Source organism: Gallinula chloropus, assembly GCF_964237585.1.
Source record: "Gallinula chloropus genome assembly, chromosome: 19".
Lineage (NCBI taxonomy): Eukaryota > Metazoa > Chordata > Aves > Gruiformes > Rallidae > Gallinula > Gallinula chloropus.
Window position 1 is genome coordinate 10,337,666 of NC_140104.1, and position 26,078 is coordinate 10,363,743.

The following is a 26,078-nucleotide window of genomic DNA, read 5'->3' on the forward strand; positions in this document are numbered from 1 at the left end:
ACGTCCTGCTGACTGGCGGGTGTTGGAGCAAAGCCCCTGAGTGATGCCGCTGGAAGCTTGTTTCCTGGGCCATGCCCGTAGCCTTCCTTCCCAGAAATCACCCAGATAAATGGTTGTGGCAAACCAGTCTTTTGGTTTTCCTGGTTGTGTGCACTTGAGAAACATTAGATGGGAGCGGCCAGGCTGTTCAGAAGGCACGGGGCTGCCGCAGGCCTCTTGCTGTCACTTGAGCTGTAGAGCAGCTAGCCAGAAAAGGGTTTTACTGAAATAGCAGTCTCCGTTGACAGATATGTTTCCCTTATGACACTGGGGCTGGTTCTTCGCGGGAAGTAGAAGCAGCAGCTTGCAGTGTCTGCCTTCTGGAGCCTTTCTCAGGAGGTTAACAAAATGTCTATGGTACAAAAACTGGTGGTACATGACCTCAAGGTAATTCACTTCTCATTAGATTCCCAAGTGAATTACTGCACTGTGTGCCTGATTTCCTCATGTGACTGCAAACGTGGCTTCCTCAGCTGAGCTGCCGTCGCTCGGCCGTGCTGCAGCCTCAGCCAACCTGCTGCCTGGGTCCCTGCTGCTCCCTCTGTGCTATTTCCCTTTGTCGTATGTAACTGCCTTGAACTGGAGTTAAAGCAAAGACAGGAGTTCGTAGGTCTCGAGATCATTGTCAGGTGGAAAGAGAAGAAGTAGTTCAGCAAACTTAGACAGTGGGTGTGACTGAGGCATTAAGGGAGGAGTGATGATCCGGGGTGGGACACTGGACTCTATCCCTTTGTCAACAAAGCACCATAATCCTGCAGCTGAGGACGTGTCGACATCGGGCACGAGGGAAGGCAGAACAACCTCCGGGCTGATGGTGAAAAACTAAACCAGTCTCCTGTGTCCCAAGTATGACAACTGATGTTGACACTTCCTCGGTGTCTGCTTCTTTTTCTTGGATTTTATTTGCTGGTTGCTTCATCACTGCCAGAACATGGTAATTCATCCCTGTCTGGTGTAGGGGACCAGAACAAGGCCAGTGGATTTGTGGGGTCCCATGGTAATGTTTCAGTTGAGTTTAAGCATTACAGGGGTGAGGGAGCGCACCACAAATGCGATGGATCCTGGCGCAGAGAGGTGCCGTGCCGCAGGCAGAAACCCCACGTGTTGGACAGTAGCATCTGGTCTTGTACAACAAACAGAACTCGTCTGCATTCCGGCACTGCCGGGGGGTTTATGGATCAAAGCACCCGAGCCAGACTGAGTCCAGTTGTGTTCCCACTCTGGAAAGTACGGTGGTGACTTGCTTTTTGTTCTCTGCCAGCTCCTCAGTCAATTTACTGACCTTCTGCAAGACCTGCCTGGTAGCAGCTGGGTCCATCAGTACTTTCAGCGTGTCCTTCATGTGAAGAGCACTCACGTGCCCAGCAGTGTGGCTTCACAGTGTTTACCTGACCTGATCAATTGATTCCATCTCGTCTAATTAGCCTGAATTTCCTTGCCAATAAAAAAGGCTTCCAGTGACAGTAGGCTGTGGTCATGCAACACGCTGTCACTTGTAGATTTCAGGAGATGAGAAATAAGACCTTGAAGGACTAGTGTTTAGCAACACAAAAACAAGTTTGAACCCGCTTGAAAACGTGAACTGGGGAAGAATTAGGATGGAGGCTGATCTTCCTCTGGAGTCACTGGGGCTTTTCACACACAGCGAGTGCAAGGTCTAGCTCCTGCCCTTAATGGCGTCACTGAAGGCTTTATCTGCAGAGGTGCGACGTCAGGCTGTGCTGATACAGCAGATGGGGTGCTCAGCCTGAGAAGCCAGGGGATGCCCAGAGAACTTCCAGTCCTTTGGCACACAGCGTGCCAGTCGGAGCCAGACAGACAGTTTCCATGTCAGGTGCAGTATAACAGTGTCCAGCCTGGGACTGTACTTATCATGCTCCTGCACTGACACCGCTTTCCCTTTAGATAACACACATGGTCATCGTGTAGAAGGGAATTCCACATCTCTTGTGGAAGGAAGACTGGGCACCAAAGCTGCAATGGGCTCCGGGCAGCTGCGGGTGTCTTGACTCGGATCCTCTGCCACCCCTCGGCAGCTGCTGCGGGCTCTGCTTGGACCGAGGCTCCATCCAGAGCAGGCACTGGACTGCTGTTTGCAGCCACTGGCCACCAAATGTCTCACATGGTAGTGTTTAAAAATGCCCGGTGTTTGAACTTCGTTGAGGGAGTGGGAGCTGTTTGTTAACCTTTGCCAGAAAGAATGGTGTGCTTGTTTTGTTTCAGCATCTTGCTTGTGACTCAGGCACCAGACTTTGGAAAGGGTAAACAATTATAAATCTGCTCCATGGCTTTGTAATTGTTAGAGCATCTACAGCGATCGCACTGCCTTCACTCCAGTGGTGGCTCAGAGCGGTTGTAAAGCTTTGGTGCTCAGCCTTGTACATATGCTGGAGCTGGTTTGTGTTTAGCAACTGGGTTTATGGCCTCCCATCACTGCCAAGGCCATTACAATGAGGGAGGGAGGTCTGAAGAAATCCTGCGGTGACCCAGATCTGCTCTGTGGGCCATAGGTGGAGCCATTGGGACGTGAGTTAACTGGCACTGACCTCCTTAGGAGGATGGAGGAACAGGGAAGAGGCGTTGTGGGAGGATGGCATCCTTCTCCGAGCCATCAGACCCTTTGCTGTGGTGGGTTAGAGCCTTGTGCGATCCTAGGCATCCCCCCCCCCGGCTCCATGCAGCAGGATGGCCAACCCACTCCCGCCCCATCTCCGGTGGTCCGCAGGTGGTGGGACTGCCTGTCTGGTAGGCTCCGAGCTCTCGACGGGTCCTCGGCGCTACCACCTGAGACGCGTGGGAGGACGCCGCGCTGGGGAGTGGGTGCTGGTTCTTTTCTGCTGGGGTGGGGAGTGGTTCTCTCCAAGCTTACGTCTGTTGGGACCACCATGGCATGCCAGAGCTGTGCTTTGGGGTGTGTGCCGCCCCTTTGGGCGAAGCCCTCACCGCCCTGTTCCCCCGCACAGCCGCTCGAAGCAAAGCCTCGGCCACGCGTGTGTTCCTGTGCGTCTTGCCCTGAGCCAGATTTGTAGGACTATGAACAAAGGGAGCACCGTGCCTGGGACCCATCCAAAACTGCTGTGAGGTGCTTCCAAGAACAATACAAGAGCACTGCAGCAAGTAGATGCAGCGATAATGTGTCTCCACATGAATCTCCTCCTCATCTCTGGTAGTCAGAGATCTGGCTGCAGCTCCAGCAGGTAGCCGCTCATCGGGCTCCCCGACTGCTGCCTGTACATCGTCATGCAGGCTCAGGGAGGGCTTGCAGGGGTCCTGCATCCCGACTCTGTCGCTCAGTGCCATTGCTGGCTTTCATTTTTTGCTTGCAGAAAGTTACCAGCGTTATAGCAGAGATTCATTTCCCCCTCCAAACAAATTAAAGCACTTGGGGATGATTTTCCTAGTAAGAAACACAGCAGTATTTTAGGGTAGTTGGGGCATCCAGAATCCATTAGCATCATTGGAAATCTCTCACTTATTTCCCAAATGACAGAGACTGTTTGGAAAAGGCGAAATAGAAGAAATGAAGCACACAACCAAACTTAGCACCTAGTCACTGCAAATAACACCTCAGTGCATTTAATGTTGAGTTTCTCTTAACCTTGAGAGTGATACCTGCTAAACTGGGAGAAGCCAGCATGGTTTTGGTGAGCAGCCCTGGGCATGGCATGCCATTCCTGGTTTGTTTGGGTTGGTTTGGTGCTCCGTGTTCCAGTCATTCCCTGCTTTTTGCTTTCTTTTTGGCCTTTTCTGAATTTATTCTTTGCCTTCCTGATTTGGATTTTCCCTACCCTCTGCTCTAGTAACTGTTTGTACTTTGTCCAGGCAGTAGCGCTGCAGGAGGCTGGGTCCTCTTGTATCCACAGGGCCAGTGCGAACAGCCACGTGTCAGCTCCACTTTCGTTCTGGAGATAATGGCTCAGTGTCGGTCTTTACCAGGCACCTGAAGTGCTCATTTCAATCATGCATGGAAATAACCACGCATGGTCTCGTTTACCCATGGTTTCTGTGCTGCAGGAGATTGCCTGTTCTGCAGAGTGTTTCTGTCTAGGTATTAATTTCTTCCCCTGCGACCAGATTGAGCAGTGATGGGCGCACAAAGACGTCGTGATGAGGAGCCCCTGCCCAGAAGCTGTCACTTCTCAAGGGCCACAGAGAACTGGTGGCTGCAGGACCCCTCCCCACATTCCCCCAGTGCCCAGCACTTTGCGTTAGCGCCTCAGAGCTCTGGGTTGAGCCTGTTGTGCTTCTGCATGACATCGGGGGGGCAGGGGAGCGAGACCGCAGTGCTGTACTGAGCAGGGGCTCCGGGACAGCCCCTGGAGAAGCTGTGGCAGTACAGGCTCTCTGGGTGTTGCTGCACGTGGGTGACTTCATCCAGGCGATGTGCGTGGGAGGGTGGTACGGCAGCTGCGTCAGGCACTGCGGCGGTGCTGTTGTGCCGCAACCTGTACGTTCCGTCAGTGGTACCAGGCGGGTGCATCCGGCACCGCTGTGGGATTTCATCTCCAAGAACCAGCCGAATGATGCAGTTACCATGGCAACCATGGCTTTGGTTCCCATGGCAACCAAACAGGGTTTCACACAAGCAGAAGGAGAGGTACTGCTGATGGCCTGATCCTGCCAGGTGCTGCCTCTGCTGATGGAGCTCTGGGGACTTGGGCTGTTTGGGACTGCCGGTTCCTCAGCATCACGCTGTCTTCTGCTATTTCTGGTTGCAGCATTTATGGAGACGGGTGGGCGGGCTACTCACGGTGTAGATCTGTTGGCAGCGTGGCAGTCCCTGCATGGATAAGATCCTTGTCTCTGGATTTGCCTTTTTCCTGTTATATATAGGGCTCAAAACTTGGGACAGCAAACCTGAAAACCTGTCGGGCTGTGTCAGGTCTGCACCGGGTGCCGTGGAGGTGGGGTTGCTCCTTGGGGACCTGCCCTGGACCAGCAGCTCCTGCTTTGCTGCAGCGGCTGCGGTTCCAGCAGCAAAGAGTTAACAAATCTGGTTTGAAATTGCAAATCACCTTCGTGATTGTTCGCTGATGAGGAATTTTTAATCAGCGAATGCCGTGTAATAGAACACAACAGCTGAAGTCTGGTTTTGGAATAGCTTGTAATTGGAAGTGTGTTTTTTAAATTGCTAATAGTGTGGGTAAGGGGGGGCTTTTTTTGTAAGACCCTTTAAACCTCATGGGTCCCAGGTACAGGGCAGTATTCTAGAGGCAAGCACAGAGCAAGCATCGCAGTGTTACTTCCAATCTTGACTTAAGAACAAGGAATTTAATTACATCCAGCCATATAAAGTGGAAAATTGTTTACAAAGGACTGTGGCTGTGGAGCGACAGCCAGGGTTTGTGTCCGGTTTGTTCACCAAGCCATGGCAAGCAGGATGGACACAGGGACTGGGCAGGATGGGCGCAGAGGAACGGTGGTACAGCTGGTATTGCACTGGGTGTTTGCTGTCTGCACAGTGGTGCTGCTCTCACTTTAATAGTCCACATGGGCAACTGGCACTGGCAGCTATGTGTGAAGGAGGGAAATGAGATATGGGGAGCAAAAGCAAATACACATATGGGATTTAATTCGGTGGCTGCTGATTAAACAGCTTCAGGATCAGGCGTGCTTTCCGTGGGACCTTCTTGTGCGTGATATGGCACATGTGAGCTATGTGGCTGGATGGTCAAAGCCCTGTCTAAATACAGCTTTCATGTTCAGAACTCCTGCAGGGATCCTGCAGCACTCTGGTCGTTCATGTGGCCTTGGCGCCCTGTTTCACCTGTGGTCAGGAGTTAAGCCACAAGAACTGCAAATGCTCCGAGTGAAACCATCAGCCCGTTTCCACCAGAGCCAGCAGCTAATTAGCCAAACTTCCCAATTGCCAAAAGCCATGCCTGTGTTCACAGGGGAATGAGAAATGTCATGGTTTCTTCCTGGGGCAGGTCAGCATCCCCCCATTGGGGCCAGCGTTTATTGGCTTTTTTAAGTGATGCTGTAAGTGTGTAGAAGTGGTAAATAAATTGGTTTTAAAGTTGTGATTCTCACTGTAGCTCCCTTACACTGCAGAGTAAAAGCTGCCTGGGCAACTCAGGCTTCCGATTCCTTAACATTAAAAAAAACAGAACTCCTGCAGTCATCGCTGCACAAACATAAGGAGAAGAGTCTGTGCTGGAGTTTGTTGCTTGGAAAAGAGCAGTTGGGGGGGGTGATGTGTGTCTGTTGAGCTGGCGGGGATCACACTGCCTTCCTTGGTACACGTGGGTTGTGTTCAGATCGAGTCTCAGCAGCTTTGGGCTGCAAGTGCTTTGTGCTGCACAGAGAGCTGGGATGTGGATGGCTACACCTCTCCCTGTGACGCTCAGCACAGCACTGCCTGTCAGGGGAAATGCAGCTGGGGTTGGTTTGGGTTTCTTTGGTAGTAGTTTTTCATGTTCAGACAATTCGGTCTTTGAAATCACACAGATCGTCACCTTTCCCTGCATCTCCCAGCCCAAAGCTGCAGCAGATACACAAGGGAAGGGGGGCAGAGGGTTTTCACAGCGTTTGAAGCTCAGCTGGGAGGTCAGCACTGGAACAGGGGCTCCAGGCCTGGACATGGGGGTGCCAGCCATGGGTCCTGCTGCAATGAGGAAGGTCTCTGCTGGGGGCCCTGCGTGCTGGGGGCCTGTTGAGCTGCTTGGTGTGTGGCAGGAAGTTTTGGTCAGTTGATTCCAACTGCAGGGTTGGGGTAGTTTGGGGTTTCAGACTGAGTGCTCGGAGGGGAGCTGCAGGAGAGAGAGGAAGGCTCCAATTAATCGCACCAGGTTCATTATTGCGCCAACGAGCAGCTCAGACAGGAGATCTGTCTTACCAGGCGAGCCACAGTGCATTGCATCCCAGAATAGTTTTTGAAAGATTAGCAGTGCCAGCAGGGACTCCAGCCCATCTGCTCCCCCAGGCCTCCCAGCAGCTTCCCGTGGAGAGCACCCAGCCCGGCCGTTGGTGGGAGCCCGGGGAGGAGCGTGCCAGGAGCTGGCACCCTGTCAGGCCCCTTCGCAGCATGGGGAGGGCTGGGGCTGCTGGCAGCATCCCGCGGGACTGGGCACTGCCACATCCCCCAGCCTGAACAGGGGAGCAGAGCACCTGGAGAGCGACAGAGCTTTGGCCAGGAGATTCATCCTAATGCCTGCCTGCCTTTTGGGTAATGAAAAGTTTGTAAGTAATTACCAGCTGCCCTGCCCATACCTGACAGTCGTGCTTTCCCTGGGTGCTGGGGCTCTTCTATCGCAGCACGGAAGAAAGCCAAACCTGCTTGGAAATGCTTGTAACCCTTTGTGGCCACCTCTCATCCTTCCCCTTTCTGCCTGAATTTGAAAGGTGTGACTGTATCTGGACAGGTTTTACACCAAGACAGCTATAATAACAAACCTGAGCTATGTACATGGGACTGCGCAGGCTCTAGTGAAGGTTATCCTTGTCTTTGTTCTCTTTGTATACCTTTCTCTTCTTTCTCCCTCTAGACTTTAAAGAGGAAGGAGAAGGAATATGAACATGAGATGGAGCGGCTGGCAAGAGAGAAGATTGCCACCCAGCAGCGACTGGCAGATTTGAAGAACGAGCTGAGCCAGTGGATGGACATCTTGGAGATTGATAGAATTATTCGACAGACAGTTCAGCCGGAGGATGACCAGGCATCTACCTCGACAGCATCAGGTACCCCTCACTTTTTATTCCTTGTCAGTTACTTGTCAATGACTATCCATTTCTGATGCCGCTACGTAGTGACAGCAAAGACCTTCATTTAGCACCATCAGTGTTTCTTTGCGTTCAGGATAAAGGCTTTCACGTGGTTTGTGATCATTATTGTTGCCCTAATAACACGCTGCTGCTTGTGTACACTGCACACTGCATCAGTGTCAGGTAGATGCAGAGCGCGGGTTTGCATGTTCAGTCTGCCGGTGCCTCACCTGGAGATCCTGCTCGACTCTTAGTTCTCCTCTTGCACAGCTTGCAAGTGCTGTATGAGCATTCTGATGTGTTTGGCGTGGATGTGGGAGGAGGGTGTTTGGCAGCGTAGACAAGAAGGAATTGGTACAGGAAGGATCACCAGAGCATTTGAGCAGCTTAATGAGCCTTCGCGTTGTCTGAGAAGGGTTTGCAGTGAAGATGAAGTGATCCTAACGAGTATCTGACATACAGCTCCCAGTAAGAAGCTGTGAGACAGGAGTGTGCATGCTTTTCTCCCGCCCTGAGGTCTGCAGCAGGAAGAATAGGCAGCCTGTGGGCGTGTGGTGCTTTGCTCTCCAGTAGTGCTCTAGCGAGCCGTGAGCATTTGCAGCAGTTCTCTGAATCGCGACAGCATTTGCTCTTGGTGCTCCAGACAGAGGATACAGCGGGTCCCAGGAAGGGAACACCGGAGCTTTGGGGCACATTCCAGCATCTGTCAGGCCTGTCACCTTTGAACACACTGGCAGGCTCTGAGCATAGGCTGCTGACCCTGGCAGTAGGAGTGTGTGGTCACCAAGAGTGTCAGCCGTTCGCCTCTCTAGCTGGCCTCAGCTCATCACGGTCGCTTTGAGCTAAACACAGAGCTTGCAGAAGGGAAGCATCTTCCCTGCTTTTCCTGCTGCTTCTATATCTTTGGAGATTTTTAATCTTGACTGCGTGGCTGGCTTTGGCGCAGGCGGTGCAAGGTGCCCTGCTCATCTTCCAGGTCTCTGCAGGGTTCTTGCATTGCTGCCTTAGCTCCTGGACTGGCTGAGAGTGCCGTTTTCCAGCCTTGGACAAGGAACCTGCTGCCATGTTTCTCCATGGCTGTTCCCTTCCCACTCTGGGAGTTGAAGGGGTGGTACCAATCGGTGGCACAACTGGACAGGAAAGGAAACCCTGCTCCGTTCCAGGAGGAGCTCTCTTCAGCCCAGACGGAGCTCGGCCCAGGTGCTTTCCATCTGCCCCTGCTTATGGCACTTTCCTTGCCTGCCAAGCGAGATCTCAGCCTGTTGTGAGCACCTTCCTTAGCAGAGAGGAGAGGGTGGAGCATGCTGTGCCGTGCCACGCCGTGCCACCTGCCCGTAGCTCAGTGACTCCTGCTGTTGTCTCTTCCGCCTGTGCTGCCCTTTAGGGAGGCTGGTTAGTCCAGTTCGTGCTCTGCTTGCTTTTTATGGGAGTTTCTTCCTTTCGTTTTTTCCAGAGGGTGAAGACAACATGGATGAGGACATGGAAGATGACAGGCCAGTGAACTCATTACCAAAACTAACACAGCGCCAGCACCCAGAGCTCCTGAAAGCCGTCCCTTCGAACGCTGCTTCCCACCACCCGGCGGTTCTGCCTCAGCACCTCTCCATCCAGCAGAAACAGCCCCCTGCCCACGCACAGCCTCCCATCCAGACACAAGCACTGGTCCAGCCGCAGGCGATCGTCCCTGCACAGACTCACATCGTGGCGGCTTCGACAGTGCAATCGACTGTTATTGCCCACACCGCCACTACCCACGCTTCGGTCATTCAGACTGTCAACCACGTGATTCAGGGTCCACAGACCAAGCACATTGCTCACATTGCACCTTCCACGTCCAGCCCTGTGCAACTCACCACTGCTGCTCAGCCAATCGGCCACATCACTGTGCACCCAGCCACCATCAACCACATGGCCCACCTCGGCCCGCAGCTGCCCATCTACCCGCAGCCCGTGGCCGTCAGCCAGCCCGTGGTGAGCCATATCGCTCACACCATCTCGCACCAGCAAGTGAACGGAACCACAAACCTTGGCCAGCAAGCGGTGATGGCCAAGCCTGCTGTAGGAACCCAAGTTGTCCATCACCCACAGTTAGTTGGGCAAACGGTCCTAAATCCGGTGACTATGGTAACCATGCCATCATTCCCAGTGAGCACACTGAAGCTGGCCTAGAGGGGATTGTCTGACGGCGAGGTCTTTGTTGGGAACCTTTCCTCAACTCCATACATTCCAACCACGTCCGACTCCGCGGGAGGGAAGTGCAGCCGTGCCGAGCGGCGGGACGCCGGGCTGGGCTGTCCTCAGCCGCCCAGTCACCAGCCTGCCGCTGGCAGCGGGAGACGGGGCCTCTCAGCACTTGACTTTTGCTAATCTGAGAAAACTTCAAAGACAGTCGTTGATGGTGATTTTTTTTCCTTTTATGTGTAATCAGTGAAATATGGCTATGATGTTCTTAAGACTTTTAATTTTCCCCTTTTATGTGTTGCTTCTTTGTAGAATAAAAATTGCTGATCTCTTTATCGAGACGTTGCGTAGAATGGGAAAAAAAATCATAGAAGTCTATATTTATATATATGTGTGTATGTGTGTGTATATATATGTATATACATATATATATAAATATAACATTTGAAGAAGGCCTTTTGTAAGGTTGATTATTTTGCAGGATTATTAGACAAAATTCATTTTTGGAGGAAGAAGGCAGAGTGTCCTCTCTAAACAAGCAACTTTAAGATAGATGGTTTGGTGGACCAGGGTACATATACAGTGACAAAAAAAAGGAGAAAAAAGAAAAAAAAAAGGAAAAAAAAAAAAGTTGACCCATGTTAAAGGTATTTCCCGTCACCATCTCACATTTCAAAAACCATCTGAAATCACTGTGACTTGTTACGGCATTTTAAGGAAATTCTCTGTCCTGTCTAATAAAAGGAAAAAGAATACACAACCAGACGTCATTCGTTGCAGTTTTATAAGTGACTTGGTTTTTATAGCTATGTCAGAAAATGATGGTTTTTATTATTTTACTGGTTGCCAATGTTTTGTTCGGATGGTTTTTCGGGGAGCTTGTGTTTTGGTTTGGCTTGGTTTTGCTGATGCAATAACTGATGTGGCAGATCTCTGTGCATGGCACTTCCCCTTCCAGGACTCCTCCTGCCTGTCCCACACCCCCGGGTTTCTGGGGTTCATTGTGTCTGGCAGAGGCCAATGCCCTGTGCTGCCAGCTTGTGCTGCACTTACCTGGCCTGAGGGAGTGGAACCCGGGCGGGAACAACAGCAGAAATTAAGTCGTGTGCTGCATGGGTTAATTTGTTTGCTTGTTCCTGAGCTGACCACAGTTTAGTGTGGGAGTCAGTGGGTTGGACAGGGATGAATGTGCACGTGGCATCTTCTGAAGCTCCAGCAGTTTTGACATGTTTGTGTTTTCCTTTGGGGGAGGATTCTGGTACCGGGTCGAGTGCACCCGGGAGGTCGGTGTGTGTAGCTTGTGTCTTACAGACTGCAGTGAGGTGAGCACCAGAGACCCCCTCACCCCGAGCGACCCTCTTCTTCCCTTGCCAGGGGTTAGGTCAGACCTGGGGGAAGTCACTGGCGAACTCCCATGGTGTCACAAGGGGAGGGTCTGTCCAGGCTGCCTGGGAGGCTGCCCAGGATGCATTTCAGTGCCAAGTACTCCAGTCCTGGCACTGTTCTGTGTGTAGTACTGCTGTGAACGATCCCTCTTCTGTCTTCCTCTCTTTTTGAAGAACAAATATGCCGCAGTCCTTAGCACAGGTAGAATCCCTGCTGCAGCCAGCAGATGCTTTCCAGGGGCCCGGTGAGACGATGGTCCCCGCTGCCTCTGTCCCAGTTGCTCTGGATGTGACACCCTTGGGTGAGGTGGGGCTGGCTGGGGCTGGGATATTCTGCGGGATAGTGATCCGGGTCTGCCCGGCGCAGCCGTTGGCTCCAGCGGGACTTTGCCTGGTTGTGGAGTGCTGTCAGCAGGGGCAGAGGGTTTGAGAGGGAAACTTGCTGGTTACACTGTTGTGCTATGGCACAAACTGCTTGAGGCAGAGTAGCTGCTACTAATGGAGATCCAGTGGGATTGTGCCTTCTGAGCAGATGTGGCTTGGAGTTGTGTTGAGTCTGTGTGTAAGCCCTGTGTTTGAAGGTCTGTAGTTAACGCTTCTTTCTTCTCCCATTTTTCCCCCTCCTCCTTGCATCTTTGAGTCCAAGAAGCTCCTGCCTGTGGTGCTGGCACAGCACAGTTTGCACAATAGAATGGGCAAATCTTTGAGGATTCCTTGTCCTTAAACTACATTTAAACAGATTGATTGTTCTCACTCCTAGTGCACTGTGAACATGGGGGGAAGCAGAGTTGCCAGGGCTTTATCCTCCCCCATCCATGCGGGTGCTTTCCCAAGGACCTTGTGTTTTCTGTGCCAGTATTTTGGAGATGGGTGTTAGACACCAGGACAGTTGCTCCTCATCAGAAACTTTTGAAAACTAATGTATTTGCAACAAGGTCATCTCCCTTCATAGAGGATCTGCATGGCTTTGCCTTCTGTAGTGGCATTAGGAGGGGGAGGAACTGTCTCTGCCTTTCCTTGCTCTCTCAACTCACAGAGTTACAGAATCGAGTCAGGAAGCCTCATGTCTAGTCCAGGGTGCCAGAGCTTGCTGAAAGGAAAAGCCTGGCGGGGGGAAGCAGGGCTCAGCACATGTGCTGGCTGAGATCCTCCCTGTGCCAGGATGGCAGGAGCTGCAGCATCAACCTGCGTGGTTGGTCCTGCTCTTTGTGCTTGGTGCATCAAAAACTCCTCTCCTACCTTACCCCCCCCCCCCCGGGGTTTCTTATCCCAGGGTAGATCCTGGTACCCAGCTGGGACAGTGCACACAGCTGCTCTGTGTTTTCCTCTCTGGAGAGCGGATGGGACGGAGAGCAGCGCTCCCTTTTTACTTGCTGCAGGAGAATGGGCTTTCTGCTGGGTTATTTAATGGCCTGAACGTAGGGACAGGCAATGCTGCTGACTCCCCTTAATGGTGCCACTGCCCCATTCACTCACAAGTCCCACATCTTGTCCAGTTCTCTCCCCTGCGCAGTCCTGCTGCGGTGTCTGAACCCCTTTGGCGGAGGGAACAGCTTGTCCCCCTCAAGCAGCCACTAAGCTGGTCTCTGGTCCCCCCCAGTTCTCATCTGCCTTTTCCATGGCTACCAAAATGCTTCTTTGGGGGTTTTCTGTTTGGTTTTGAGAGTCAGAAAACTTCTTTCTGTTCTGTGGGGAAGAGGGCAAACTGCAGCCCTTCCCCCCCCCCCCCCCCCCGTCATTCCTCCTCAGAAACTTTGGATTTACGCTAATGCTCTTAGAAATCATACTCAGTACTGTATAACAAGGGGCACTTTAGAAATGTCTCTCCTCCTTTGATATATGTGTTTTCCCTATGGAGAAAGCTATATATAAATATATATATATGTACACTTTGGGATTCAGAAGATCTAATTTGTCCCAAAAAAAAAATCAATAAATATGAAGTTTACAAGAAACCTCTTCTGTTGTTAATAATATTAGTTCTTGGTGACCGTGCCACAGGAAATAGAGCAAACGGGCTTTGTGCATAGCAGGTTTGAGGAGATGCTTCTGTCCTGTCAAGCCTGACTCGGAGCCCGTGGGTTAGTGGAGATGCTTCTACCCAGGGCAGGCTCTGCGGCTCTGCTTCCCGGCCTCGCAGCCTCCACGCTCCCCACAGTTCATGTCGGGCTGCTGACGGCACAAACGCACCCATGGGCTTCAGGTGCACTGAAATCTTGGGCTGCTGCGGCCGGGTGTGTTTGGCACGGCCGCCGGCAGCTCAAAACCCTGCAGGCAGCTTCAGCACACGCAGAAACGCTGCAGCTCTCAGAGGGAGCAGCATGGCGCTGGCCCGGCAGCAGTTTCGCTCCTCTCAGCCCAGCCGAGTGTGTGGCAAAGGCCAGGCACATCCCCCCCCCCATTGCACTTTGGGGCCATTCCCACTCCCCAGCCCAGTCAGTGCTGTCTGAGGGGAATAAAGCCAAGCTGCTACATGAGAGTTGCCCTGACCAGTTCTTACAGCTGACACCTCGGATCCAGGCTTGTTCTGAGCTCACCAGAACCCCTTAGTGGGGCTTAAGAAGGAACCGGCCCGATTTCTCCGCAGCGGGGTCCGAGGAGGTGCTGGCTGGAGCCACGACTGTCCTCTGCTCATCCCCTGATCCCAGCAGCTGGGGAGGGAAGCATTCAGATTCCCCAAAGGAATTCTAACCGTGTTTGGCAGAGTATCAAGCAGACAAGCAGATTTTTTTACTTCCCAGCTCACGAGATGGGCTTTGAAGTCCTGCTTAGGGTTTGATGCTGTCCTGGTGCTTGGGGAGGGAGGGCGGTAGCCTGGGGAGGGGCAGGGGCTCCTCAGCAAGGCAGGCGGGCACCCCCAGTGCTCTCCGCTGCCTGCTCCCATCCCTGCAAACTGGCTCAGAGCCGAGCAGGAGGGCTGGGGTTTCCCAGGGCGTGTGGTGCCGTGGGTCACAGGCTGTTCCCCTGGGTTTGGGGGCACGGGGGGGGCCAGCCAGCCACCCCTACCCTCCCAGCCCTCTGCTCACCCCCCAGGAAAACAGCTGAAGCCAAACTGTGGCCATCGAGCCCCTTTTTTCTGCACATGTGTGTGTGTGTCTGTATGTGTCTGTCCTGGGGCCGAGTCCTGCACGTCCAAGGCACAGAGGGCTCAGGTGTCTCTCTTGCTTTGTTTGAATTCAGAGTGGCCTTCTGTGACAAAAGGAACAAAAACCCCAGATGGAAAATGCCTTTGAGTGGGTTAGGTGGGGTTGAGCCGATTGCTGCTTGTGTCAGTGGTGGTGTGACTGTCTGTGAGCACGCCTGCTTGTGTATGTGTAGACATCCAGTGCAAGACTTTATTGTGTCTCCGATTTTTGTCTGTAGCCTGTGTCTCTGTGGGGCTGGTTTGCATCCTGAGGGGATTTCTTTTTTTGCATTTGAAATTAAAGTGTGACAGTTGTTGCGGGATGGGTGGGGATGAGGGGTGCTTGGAGCCCTCCCTGTGTGCTCAGGACGGAGGCAGGAGGGCCGGGGACAAGGTGTCATTTGCCTGGTGTGAGGACAGAGTTGGTGCCCCTTTGCTTTCTGTGATGTGCCGAAGGGTCGCCAGTGAAGGCGAGTGGCCTCGGACAGAGAAACCCCTTGACCTCTGCTTGCCAGAGCTGCAGGCTCAGGCCCTTGGCTTTGAGGCACTTGCTTAAACTTAATTAGTGCTGCAACTGCACCAACCTGCACCTGCCTTGGTGCTGAGGGTGGGGTGGGTGGCTGTTCAGCACCTCGCAGAGGGGCTCCTCTCTAACTTTGCAGCTGGGTTTTTGGAGTGACTGGTTGTCCATCTCAATTTAATTCTGAAAGCTACTGCAATGAGGAAAGGAAAACTCACACCTCTGGCCTACTTTCCATCTCTTGTTATCATTTTGAACAGATTAAAACTGATTCTAACACTGTTCTGGGGTTATTTTCTTCCTTAGTCAAACAGCTGCTGTTGGGAACAGATGTTTGGAGTTAAGGAAGATTGGCTGGGGGCAGGGGTCAGTCCCAGCATCTTTCCCTTCCTCCTGCATAGAGCTCAGAATTAATAACTCAAACCTCAATGGGAACTGATGTTCCTGCTGACTGCGGGATGCCGATCTGCTCCCTCCTGGCTCTGCTGTAGGTCAGGATGAGGCCCCATTAATTTGCACCTTCCTTTGTGCTGTGAAAATGAACTGGGAGTGAAGGGTCACTGGTGGTGGGACACGGAGCCTTCCGTGGCTTGTGGGGGCACGGAGCCGGTGTCAGCCCTGGCTTCCAGGGAGACGGCCCAAGCTCCCACCCCATCACTTGCTGGGCTGGGCGCTGCCACTGGCCTCCAGATGAGACGTCCTGGGCCGATGCCTTACAGATTTGCCTTAACACCCCGGTCCAAAAGAGCGTTCCTTGGCAGAGTAAGAAGCATTAACTGCACCCACCCAGTGACTGCTTTACATCGAGCCACGCCCAGGCATCGCCGGGCGAGGGGCTCTGGTGGGACCCAGCCCCCCAGCTCTGACCCATGCTGAGCGCATTCACCTTTGTCCTCCGCGCTGGGTAGGACAAAGCGCCACCGACGATGCCGCTTTGAGCGCAGAAGCGCTGCTGTGCCGGGCAGAGCCCCGCAGCCCCGTCTGCCTCCCGTGCCCATCCCAGCAGGGCCGGAGCCTCACGCCGGGCAGACGCCGCCTTTCTTCGCAGCGAGGACGCGTCACCGTGTCACCGGCTTCCCGGGACACTGCAACACCCAGACTGTAAAGATTTCCATGTGCTCGGATACATCTGCTGTGTGAAAACCAACCCCAGCTCATTTTGCACAGAATGTGTTTTTCCCGCCTGGCTGCGCCGTTCCGGCTCCTCGTGCCCCAGGACCGAGGTGCCCAACACGACACCGTCTGTGTCACTCGCCCGAAGTGAACATAGAACCGAAATAAACCTGCACCCAGAGCCGCTGCCGGGCTCCGCGTTTCCCTCCTTGGGCTCCGCGTTCTTTCCCGTTACCCCACGCAAGAGCGATGCTCCCTGTCCCTGTCCCCCTCCCTTCCCCTCCCGCCCCCAGCTGCAGCCGCGTTACCGGCCGCGCCTCTCGGGCAGCCCAGGTGCGAGTCGGCTCCGCTGCCCGGCCCCGCGCCGCCCCGGGGAGGAGCCTGCGGCGCCCGCAGGTAAGAGGCCGCCGGCCGCAGCCGCGTGTGGCGGTTGTGTCGGGGCTGCCGGTTCCTGCGGAGCGGGGACTGTCCGGGCCGCCGGGGAAGAAGGAGCCGGCGGGACCGGCTGAGCCGCGGCCCGAGGCGGCTGCCAGCGCTTCTCCCGCAGACGGCGAAGCCGGAGCCGCAGCTCCTCCTGGGTCCTCGCCTGTGGTAGCGGACGGAGCGCGGTAAGGGGGGCGGCCGGCAGGCGAGGCTCCGGGCGGGCAGGGGGGCGGCTGAGCCCGAGGGGGCCGGGGCGGCCTCAGTCTCCCCGCTGCGCTGGCCCAGCCGGGCGGCGCGAAGGGATTCGCGAGCGCCTGGGCGAAGCGGGCTGAGCCGCTTCGGCCGCCGTAGCGGGGCCGGGCAGTGCGGGGGGAGACCCCCGGCGCGGGCTGGTGGCGGTGCCGCGGGGCTCGGCGGGGCCGGCGCTCCCGGGCAGCCCCGGGGTTTGGGGTCGCCCCGGCACAGGAGCCGTTTCGCAGCGGTTCTCCGCGGTTTTTGGCCGGTCTTTGTGGCCGCTCGGCTGCGGCTCGAGGCGCGTCGCTGTCTCGCGTGTCCCCGCTCGGCCGCGGTGCCGAGCTGCGCTGCTGTTACGAGCCGGCTCAAGCCCGTGGCCTCAGGGGACGGGTGGCCCCCGGCCAGTGCAGGGGCAGAGTTCAGGGACAGGAGGGTTCGGGAGGTAGGAGTCGCCGTGGTGCCTTTGAGCATCCCCCAGCCCCATCCCCAAGGTGTCAGCGTTCTCTGAGGGCGCCTTTTGAGCTGTTACTGGGGGCGGGGGGACCATCCCTGTGGCCTCCTGCGGCAGGACGGGGGTACCCGGGAGGATGAGCAACGCGCAGAGTGGGGGCAGACTCCAGGCCTTTGGAAGCCTGGTTCAACACTCACAGATTGAGGGGATTGTCAGGGTTGGAAGGGGCCTCAAGAGATCATTGGGTGCAGCTCTCCTGCCTTAGGACATGTCGCACAGTTGGGTGTCCAGAGGGGTCTCGAATTTCTCCAGAGAACACTTGGGAGGGTTGAGGTGTTGCCAGCCAAACCCAGCACTGCTCGAGTGCTTGCACAGTGCTGGCTTTTGGGGGTTGTTTGTTTGTTGTTTGGGAAAGTGAGATGTGTTTCTGGGTGAGGCAGAGCACCTGGGAAGGGGAGGCAGGCCTTGGGCTAAGGGTGCTGCACTGTGTGGTACCAACCTGTGAGGGCAAAGCTGCTGTGTTTGGCAAAAGCAGTGGCAGAGTGGAGAAAGCACCAAAACCTCATCAGGCTGGTGAGACAAGGGGAGGGGACTGGCAGCGATTTCCTTCGGATCAGTGTTCTGCTGGCAGTGGGTGGGAGCGAGAGTGTCGCAGTGATGAAACCTCAGGGGGATGCTGCCTCTCGCTGATACAAATCCCTGGTGGTGCAGGGGCTGTTTCAGCTTTGGGGAGAGCTGCCTGACACCCATGTAAAAAGGTTCTGAGAATGGCAGGAGAATGGTGGGGGCTGTGTGGGGGCTGTGGGAAGCTCTGTGGAAGAGCACACCAATGTGCAAGCTGATGTGCAGTCCCAGCTGCAGTGTCCCACCCTCCCTGCCCGCCCCAGGTCCCACCATCCAGAAAGATGAAGGCAGAGGACACTGTGATACTGGAAGGTGATTTAAGCCAACATGTTATTGCCTACCCTTCACAAACTTTTATCTGTCCTTTTCTACAGGGATAAATACATGATGACAGCTCTAACAGCAGTGGCTCAGGGATGGCTGCACCTACCCAGTATAGAGGGATTTGCTGGGTAGTGTTACCCCATCCCCCACCCCGGGGGCCCACCTCTGGGCAGAGCTTTCCAGCCTCAAACTCTGGGAAACAGCTGCAAAACCTGCTGGCAGCAAACCAACCAGTGGGTGAGACGGCCGGCTCTGGAACGGGGAGCGTCTGGGAGCTGCCCTGCTATGGACAGAAGCAGCCAGAGGGTTTGTCAGAGGTTTGGGGGTGCAGGGGGCGAGGGAGGATTTCTCCTGGAAGCCCAGCAGCTTGGTCAGGTTCAATGCCAGCTGCAGCATGATCAGGCCTCCAATGAAATTTGTGGTTTTTAACAGCTATCACAGGCCTGTGTCTGCTCCCACCCCCTCCCCAGGGAGAACTGGAATGGGCTCAGCATGAGAGGCATATACCCTGTGTCATGTCAGTCCTCCAGCAAACCCCTGTGAGGGACGTTAGTGGTCCTTTGGTGATGACCAATGCTCACTTTAAACATCCTGCTTAGTGCAACAGCCCACGCATGGTCATCACAGATGATCTCTCAAGGTCCCTTCCAACCCCTATGATTCTCATTGTATATCCCCCTCTTCCCAGCCAGCCCCATCCTTGGGATTCCCCGTTCCGGCTCTGAAGTTACCTCAAGGAGAAGGAAATGGCTTTCAGAGAGCTCCACAGAATGCCTTGACGATAAGTATTTATTTATATTTTACATTTAAACATAAATAATTGAGCAATAAAGAGAACAGTCTGCTCCCAGCAAAAATAAATAAGTCAATACACAATATTCATAAAGTATAATTAGACAGAAGGTTCTAACAAATACAACAGTTTGCAGAGGTGTTTGTTTCTTCAACAGCCTTGTACAGTACATTCCCAACATACCAAAGAAAAATAGGGAGGACTTGGCTGTTGAGATGAGAAGCACTTTGAGTCCATTTTTTTTTCCCCTTTTCAGACTATTTAGTGCTTTTAGTTTACCAGAGTTCATTCAGATCAAAGCACAGCTGCTCTTTCTTGCACCTTTTTCTGGTCCAGGTAACACTCTGCTCATGAGGATGTTATGGCAGCATCCACTGGGAGCAGAGCAGGAGTGCCCACTGCTCATGTTCTGACAAGGCCAGAGCTGTAATGCAAATACTCCTATTGGGGTGTAAATTATCAAGCTGAGTTATTTTATTTCCTACACCCTTTTTTTTTTTGCTAAATTTTGATTTTAAAAGCTCAGGTGAACTGATGCCATTTATGCAGATATCTCTGAGTGACCTGGGATAGTGAAGGGTGTCCCTGCCCATGGCAGGGGTCAGGCCAGGTGACTGTTAAAGGTCCCCTCTGCCTTGAACCCATGTGTGACTCCATAAAAAGCACACAGATGTTTTCTTTCCAGGGCTTAAGGGAAACAGCTGCATGACCCCCCCCATGCTCTGAAAGATGCTCTGGCCCAAAAAAAAAAGCAGGAACACAGAAAGTCAGGTGCAAATGAACACATGGGGTTTTTTTTCAGTCAGTCCCTGATGGTGACGGGTTGGAGCATTTGGAACACTGTGAAATGCCTGAAAAGCTTAAACTAAGTCCCTCAGTTTTCCAGGTGCACAGGTCACGAGTATCCATGAAATCTGTGTGTAACCCATTAGCAAAAGCTTCCACCCACCCCTCACTGACACAGAGATACACTTCTCCTTGAAACAACACGCACCCAGGGAAAATAGGTAGAGTATACGTGACAATTTATACAGTGAGAGGAGGTGCTGGGACAGCAGCAGGCCCGTCTGCAGCTCCAGGGCAGGTGCCCAGTGAACCCTCTGTCAGCTCTGCTCTCTCTCTGCAGGATGGGGTGAAGCCTGTGCTGCTGTGTGAAGCATGCAACCAAGCAGGAGGGGCACAGCATGGGCAGCAGGACAGACCAGCACAGTGCTGCAGCAGCGGCTTGGATCCTGGGCAACAACTCCAGCTGCTTCATCTGGCAAGTGCTGACACCCACCTGAGCAGATGAGCTCCTGGTTTGTGATCAGAGGATCCCAAGGGAAGTGCTCCCAGCGTCACAGCGTGGGGAGGAGGCAGCTAGTGTGCAGTGAGTAATCTGGAGGGGGTGAGGCTGTGCTGTGTCTGCTCTGTAACGTGGGATCTGAACTTCGTGGCACTTGGCACAGAGGCAAAGAGTGTGGGAGCTGTTAGCACGAGCAGGGAGCCTGGCTCCATGTGCTAAGCTTGGGTTCACCTGAACTGTGTTTCATCTCCTCTGGGAAGATTTGCAGTGTGTTTGCAAAGTAAAGCAAAGTCATGTCTGTGGCATGTGCAGGCCCTGAAGGCACAGCAGCACGAGCGAGTCAGCAAGGGCTGACTGATGTTTTCAGCTAGTGTTGCTGCATCTTCACACACAAACTACCCATGTTACTCGGTTTAAGGCCACTCTCCCTTATTAATTAACCTTACTAATTGCTGCTGAGCACACATCCAGAAGCTTTAGCCACAGGAGCTCATACACCTTCTCTTCCCTGTTCAGGACAGACACGGTGCCCCTCCAAGGGCCCCATTCGGCGCTGGCAGCGTGTGAGCGAGTGCTGGCTCCAGCCTTACCTCTGCAGAAGGTGCTGGCAGAGCACACAACAGGCATCCAGGCTTCAAAGGTGAGTAAGTCAAAATAAAAATGTTCTAGTATGTCAAATTCCCCCCCTTTTTTAATATCTCAAATATGTAGAGAGATGGTCTTCTAGAGAGGGAAATCAGAGAATGCAAAAAGATTTTGTCTAGAAATACAAAGGGAGTGTAGCAAGGACTGTCAAACACAAACCTTGTCTGGTGAAGGAAAAGTTCTGGTTTTAAAAGTCTGTTACAAATCTCTTTATTTATTACATTACATGGAAGATGCAATTAAAACACCATTTTGAAGTTACAGTGCCAGAAGTGCTCCACCTGATAGGTCACCACAAGGACAGTCCCTTCATTATCGCTTATTTTCGATCAGTGTCTGCACTTTGTAGACAAGGTCTCTTGCTATCCTCAGAATTTCCTCAGCATTGTGATGCTCTGCCATTTCTAAAAGACACAGACAAGCATTCTTAGCTGTCAGCAGCAGGAATTTTTCTGCCCTGGCATTGCTGTGTGGCATTATTATTGGGGGGTTCTTTGTTTGGGGTTTTTTGGGTGTTATTTTTGGGCTTTTTTTGAGGGAAGCATTAATGGATAGCTTTGGAGTAAGAGTGGCTGAGGCAAAAACAAAACCAAATTTGGGGCTTCTGCAACAGGTGGCTGAAAGCCACAGCACTGATAATTTAGTAAATTACTGTGATTACACAAATTTGTTTCCAAATCTCTTAAAAGACCCTAACAGGGAGCACTTGCTTAGGACTAAGTCGTGCTCTGCAGCCAGGAAGAGACCTGGCTGGCTTTGACAGACTCCTCCTTGCTCTGGCAGTAGATTTGGCTCCCTTCTATTGACTGCTACCCTGAGCAATCAACCATGGAAGCAGTTTGGGAGGTTTCAGCCTCAGCAGGGTCAAGCCCTGGGAACAGAAATGATTCTGGCAATCTTAAAACTGTGAGGGACTTCTGTAGCTGGTGTGAGTAAGGGAGGAGGAGCAGTCTCTCCTCACTTGCTTTTTAGCAAAATGACTCTTAAAAAAAAAAAGTCTCTCACCATTAAAAAAACCTGATGATATCAGTGAAGTCCATGTTGTTATCATGGATTATCTCTTGATAAACTTCCACAAGTGCTAAGGCAATGAAAAGGACAACATGTTCTGAAGAGATGTGCTTTGCTGCCCAAATAACTTCCCACACTGTAAATACATCCTCGTACAACAATTCTGAATGGGAATAAACATTCCAAGAGCATCTGATTCTTCAAATTGACCATTTCCCCCTTGCTAACAAATGTCCTACAGGCCTCATGCAGACAGGAATAGTACTGCTGGCTCCTCTTCCTCTCCCCCTCTCCTCCAGCCAACACCTATCAGTACTTGTGTAAGTATGGCAACAGACTTGGGCTTAAAGGAAAATTAAGGGAGAACGTAGGGGTGGTGGTGCAGACTCAAGACCCCAGGAAGATGCTGGGACCACAGTAATGGTATGATAGCAGCACAGGCAGGCCCTTTGCTCTAGGCAGGGCTGCAAAGCTGTGTGCATATCCAGGGCCCCTTCCTGGCTCTGCAGCACACCTGCAAGCCTAAAGCTCAGCTGCTTTTCATTGGCAGCAAGTCACTGTATGTTAAGCTAGGTCTACACATGCTGCAGCTCAGATGAGATGAGGTTCATCTTCTGCCCAGTCTGGGTCAGCGAGGTCCAGGGGCTTGGGACAAGGCTGTGAAGGAGGAGGTAGAGGCTTTACTCTTCAGTTGAGAGTCACAGTTCCTTGCCCCTCACTGCCAGATAGTTGCTTAGCTGATGGATGTGTTCATCTCCCTCTGTCACCATTGTGTTTTAGCAGGTCTACCTGTAGCTCAAAGGAGCTGCTGCCTTGCCTGACAGTTTTGCTCAAGTCTAAACTATAGGCACAGAACATTATTACCTCTTTTAAAGTCCAGCAGGAACCAGCGATAGCAGAAGTAGAAGTGAGTGTAATCTCTGTTCTGGTGCATCAATTCAGAAAGCTCTGAGTCTAGAATCTAAAAGGCAAAACGATCACCTGTCAGTATCTTGTCTGAAAGTAGCCAAGATCAAAGGTGTAGGACAGCAAAGGCTGTCCCTGAGAAGCAAGGTATCAATTTGGAGCTGCATAAAACAGCCCTTATCCTCCCAGCAATGAAGTTTTGTGTCCAGTTCTGGGCTCCTTGGTATACAAAGGACAGGGATCTCTTGGAGAGAGTCCAAAGAAGGGCTATGAAGATGATTAAGGGCCTGGACCATCTCCCCTATGAGGAAAGGCTGAGTATGTTGGGACTGTTCAGCCTTGAGAAGACTAAGGGGGACCTAATTAAAGTCTATAATTATCCGAAGCAGGGGATGCAGGGGGAATCAGCCAGCCCCTTTTCAGTGGTCTGTGGGGGTAGGACAAGGGGCAATGGCTGCAAGTTGGAGCACAGGAAGTTCCACACCAACATGTGGAAGAACTTTTCCCCAATGAGGGTGAGGGAGCCCTGGGACAGGCTGCCCAGGGAGGTGGTGGAGTCTCCATCTCTGGAGATATTCAGGACCCGCTTGGACGCCCATCTGAGTGATACGTCTTAGGGACCCTGCTTTGGCAGGGGGTTGGACCCGATGCTCTCTAGAGGTCCCTGCCACCCCCTTCTATTCGACTGGATTGGATTCCATTCTAATCTTCTATTCTATTGGATTCTATTGGATGCTATTGGATTTTAATCTGATCTTCTAATCTATTCTATTGGCTTCTAATCTGATCTTCTAATCTATTCTATTGGATTCTATTGGATTTTAATCTGATCTTCTAATCTATTCTATTGGATGCCATTGGATTCTAATCTGATCTCCTGATTCTATTGGATTCTATTGGATTCTAATCTAATCTTCTAATCTATTCTATTGATTCTAATCTAATCTATTCTATTGGATTCTATTGGATTCTAATCTGATCTTCTAATCTATTCTATTGGAGTCTAATCTGATCTCCTGATTCTATTGGATTCTATTGGCTTCTAATCTGATCTTCTAATCTATTCATTGGATGCCATTGGATTCTAATCTGATCTCCTGATTCTATTGGATTCTATTGGCTTCTAATCTAATCTTCTAATCTATTCTATTGATTCTAATCTAATGGATTCTATTGATTTTAATCTAATGGATTCTATTGGATACATGGTGAGCATTTCTGCGGTGTTTTTCAGGAAAATTCCTAAAGGCTTTATAAACATCCCCACTGAGGATACAGCAGGATGTGAGACAGGAATCTCTCTTGTGACTCTTGCTGGAGGGTTTTCATGTGTTGTGAACGGGTACAAGAATGTGATCAGTTGTCTACTTTACAGGGTGAATTAAATAGTGAATTTTTCTCTTCCTATTCCTCAAAAGTTAAATGCTGCATTGAAGTCTGATGTGATTATGCAAAATAAATCTTAAGCAGCTGCTGAACACAAGTGTGTAAGAACTTCCTGACACTTCACAGTCCAAAGCATTTCACAGCCCTGGGTTGTTTCCTGCTTGGGTAGTCTTTCTGTCTACTTAATTAGTGCCCCTCAATGCTATATCTGAGCACCTCACAAATACTGTCATCCTCACAGCACACCCATACAGCAGGGATACGTTACCCCCAGGTGCAGGACACCAACACCACTAGGACATTCAGAGAGCTGCGCAAGGTGACTGACAGGGTCTGTCTTCTGAGGTAGAATCTTCTCAAACCTGCATCCCAAACTCAGACTGCCTGTTGTACCCATGCTCTCTAACCCTTTTCCTCCTCCTTGTGACCTTTTTTAAGCTTGTTAGTGAGAATTTATGTGGCCAGCAGCTTGAGAAACAAAGCCTCAAGCACTGCCAGGTTAACAGATAACGGGATGGAGCCTTTAGGCCATGAACCTCGGGGAAACTAAACAAGGGGGCAGCATCGTTGCTGGCCCCCTGGTAGGGCAGGCTCCAGAAGGAGCTCTGGCTTTAGATAACATATGCATACTGTCTGACCAGGTTTTAGAAGTTCTATTAGCATGATAAGATAGAGATGCTGCTGTGACAGCAAAATGTTGACCAATCAGATGTAGCCCATGAACACCCTATGTTTGAAAGAAAGCAGCTGTCTGCAGAGCATAGAAAAAGGAATGATTCTTTACAATAAATCAACTCTTGCTGCATCAAGCTGTGTCCTGTCTCTCTCTCCCTCACAGCAAATTTATATACAGACTATTGTTTGTATATGATGAGAGTTTATGGCTTATGACAGAAAGTGACCAGCAGTGTGGTTTACAAGCTGTATTACCTGCACATGACATTTCAGAGCTTCTCCAGGTTAATCAGCAGATTCCAATCACACCTCTGGACATCTTTATCAATTCTGTGCAAATTTAAGGCAACAGTATCCAACAGCTCTATCTAGAACAGAAAAGGTTTAGTTAGCTCTGCTAAGTTTAGAGCATTCCCAGGACTTGGTGCAGATTCTCAGAATCAATGACCCAGAAATAGCACCATTCTACTTCAGGCACAGGAGAGCATCGAAATACTTGATTATGGCCAAAATTCCCAAGTAAACACATACACTTTCACTGGAAAATGTTCCAGGCCTGTCATAGTTCCAAAGGGTTATTTCCAGTTGGGTAACTCCAGCAGAGAGGGAGTGAAAAACTCAACTACTAATCACTGAACAGGACACTAACAGGGATGCCAGGGTCTTGAACAGTGATTGAGTTTGTGGTTCAGATTGATGAAATGTGGGGTTCAGCTTGGATTACATGATGTTGAAATCACACCCCCACACCTGCCCCAAGCCCCAGAAATCCTTAGCTGCTGGAACTCTACTGCATCCCTGCACCCAAATCCCCACCCCCTCACCACCCCAAAGACCCAATTTTTCTCGCTGTCTTGTTTCCAATCTAGCTCAAAATCCAGATGAAAATCTTTGGATGCAGAAATCCTCTGTTATCATCTCACCACCTGCAGTTTGGGGCTGTCATTACATCCTATCTGAAAAAGCCTGAGTCTTAGCTAGCAAAGCAATGCTGTGCAGAGAGCTGGTGGTACATAAGTTGTGACCTACTGTGTAGGATGCGGCGCAGACAGAAGCAACATCCATTAAATAACCCACCTGGGAACACAGCTGCTCTTCTGTCACAGAGTCCTGAGACTGCAGCACAACCAACTTGGCTTTCTGCACGTGTGGTGTGTCCAGATCAGTCCTTTCCAAGTCAGTGCTTGTTTCCTCTTCAGCCCCATCTTCCAAGGAGACACTGTCCATCATCAGTGCTGGACAGGATGCCCGAGGC

General features: G+C 51.9%; 1 protein-coding gene and 2 long non-coding RNA genes across 5 annotated transcripts in view; 2 read left to right on the forward strand and 1 right to left on the reverse strand.

Annotated features, from left to right (window-relative positions):
* The window catches only part of MNT (MAX network transcriptional repressor), a gene marked incomplete at its 5' end in the record, with an annotated part of 33,599 nt that extends 22,922 nt beyond the window's left edge, over window positions 1-10,677 (forward strand). The window contains 2 exons of the mRNA XM_084273009.1: window positions 7,527-7,719; window positions 9,197-10,677. Of these exons, the coding sequence (XP_084129135.1) occupies window positions 7,527-7,719; window positions 9,197-9,912 (909 nt within the window). The 3' untranslated portion in view covers window positions 9,913-10,677. The remainder of the gene's footprint in view (window positions 1-7,526; window positions 7,720-9,196) is intronic.
* Window positions 10,678-19,446: 8,769 nt separating this feature from the next.
* On the forward strand, window positions 19,447-24,234 carry LOC311198807. Of its 2 annotated transcripts, XR_014617716.1 has the most exons (5): window positions 19,447-19,922; window positions 20,042-20,284; window positions 20,717-20,840; window positions 22,098-22,176; window positions 23,997-24,234. It is a non-coding gene; the product is annotated as an uncharacterized lncRNA (long non-coding RNA). The 2 variants fall into 2 exon arrangements; XR_014617715.1 differs by having other exon boundaries at window positions 19,447-20,284.
* On the reverse strand, window positions 21,053-26,017 carry LOC311198808. Of its 2 annotated transcripts, XR_014617718.1 has the most exons (5): window positions 25,901-26,017; window positions 25,079-25,191; window positions 22,721-22,817; window positions 21,851-21,926; window positions 21,053-21,249 (listed from the first exon to the last, which is right to left on the reverse strand). It is a non-coding gene; the product is annotated as an uncharacterized lncRNA (long non-coding RNA). The 2 variants fall into 2 exon arrangements; XR_014617717.1 differs by lacking the exon at window positions 21,851-21,926.
* Between the last annotated feature and the right edge of the window lie 61 nt (window positions 26,018-26,078).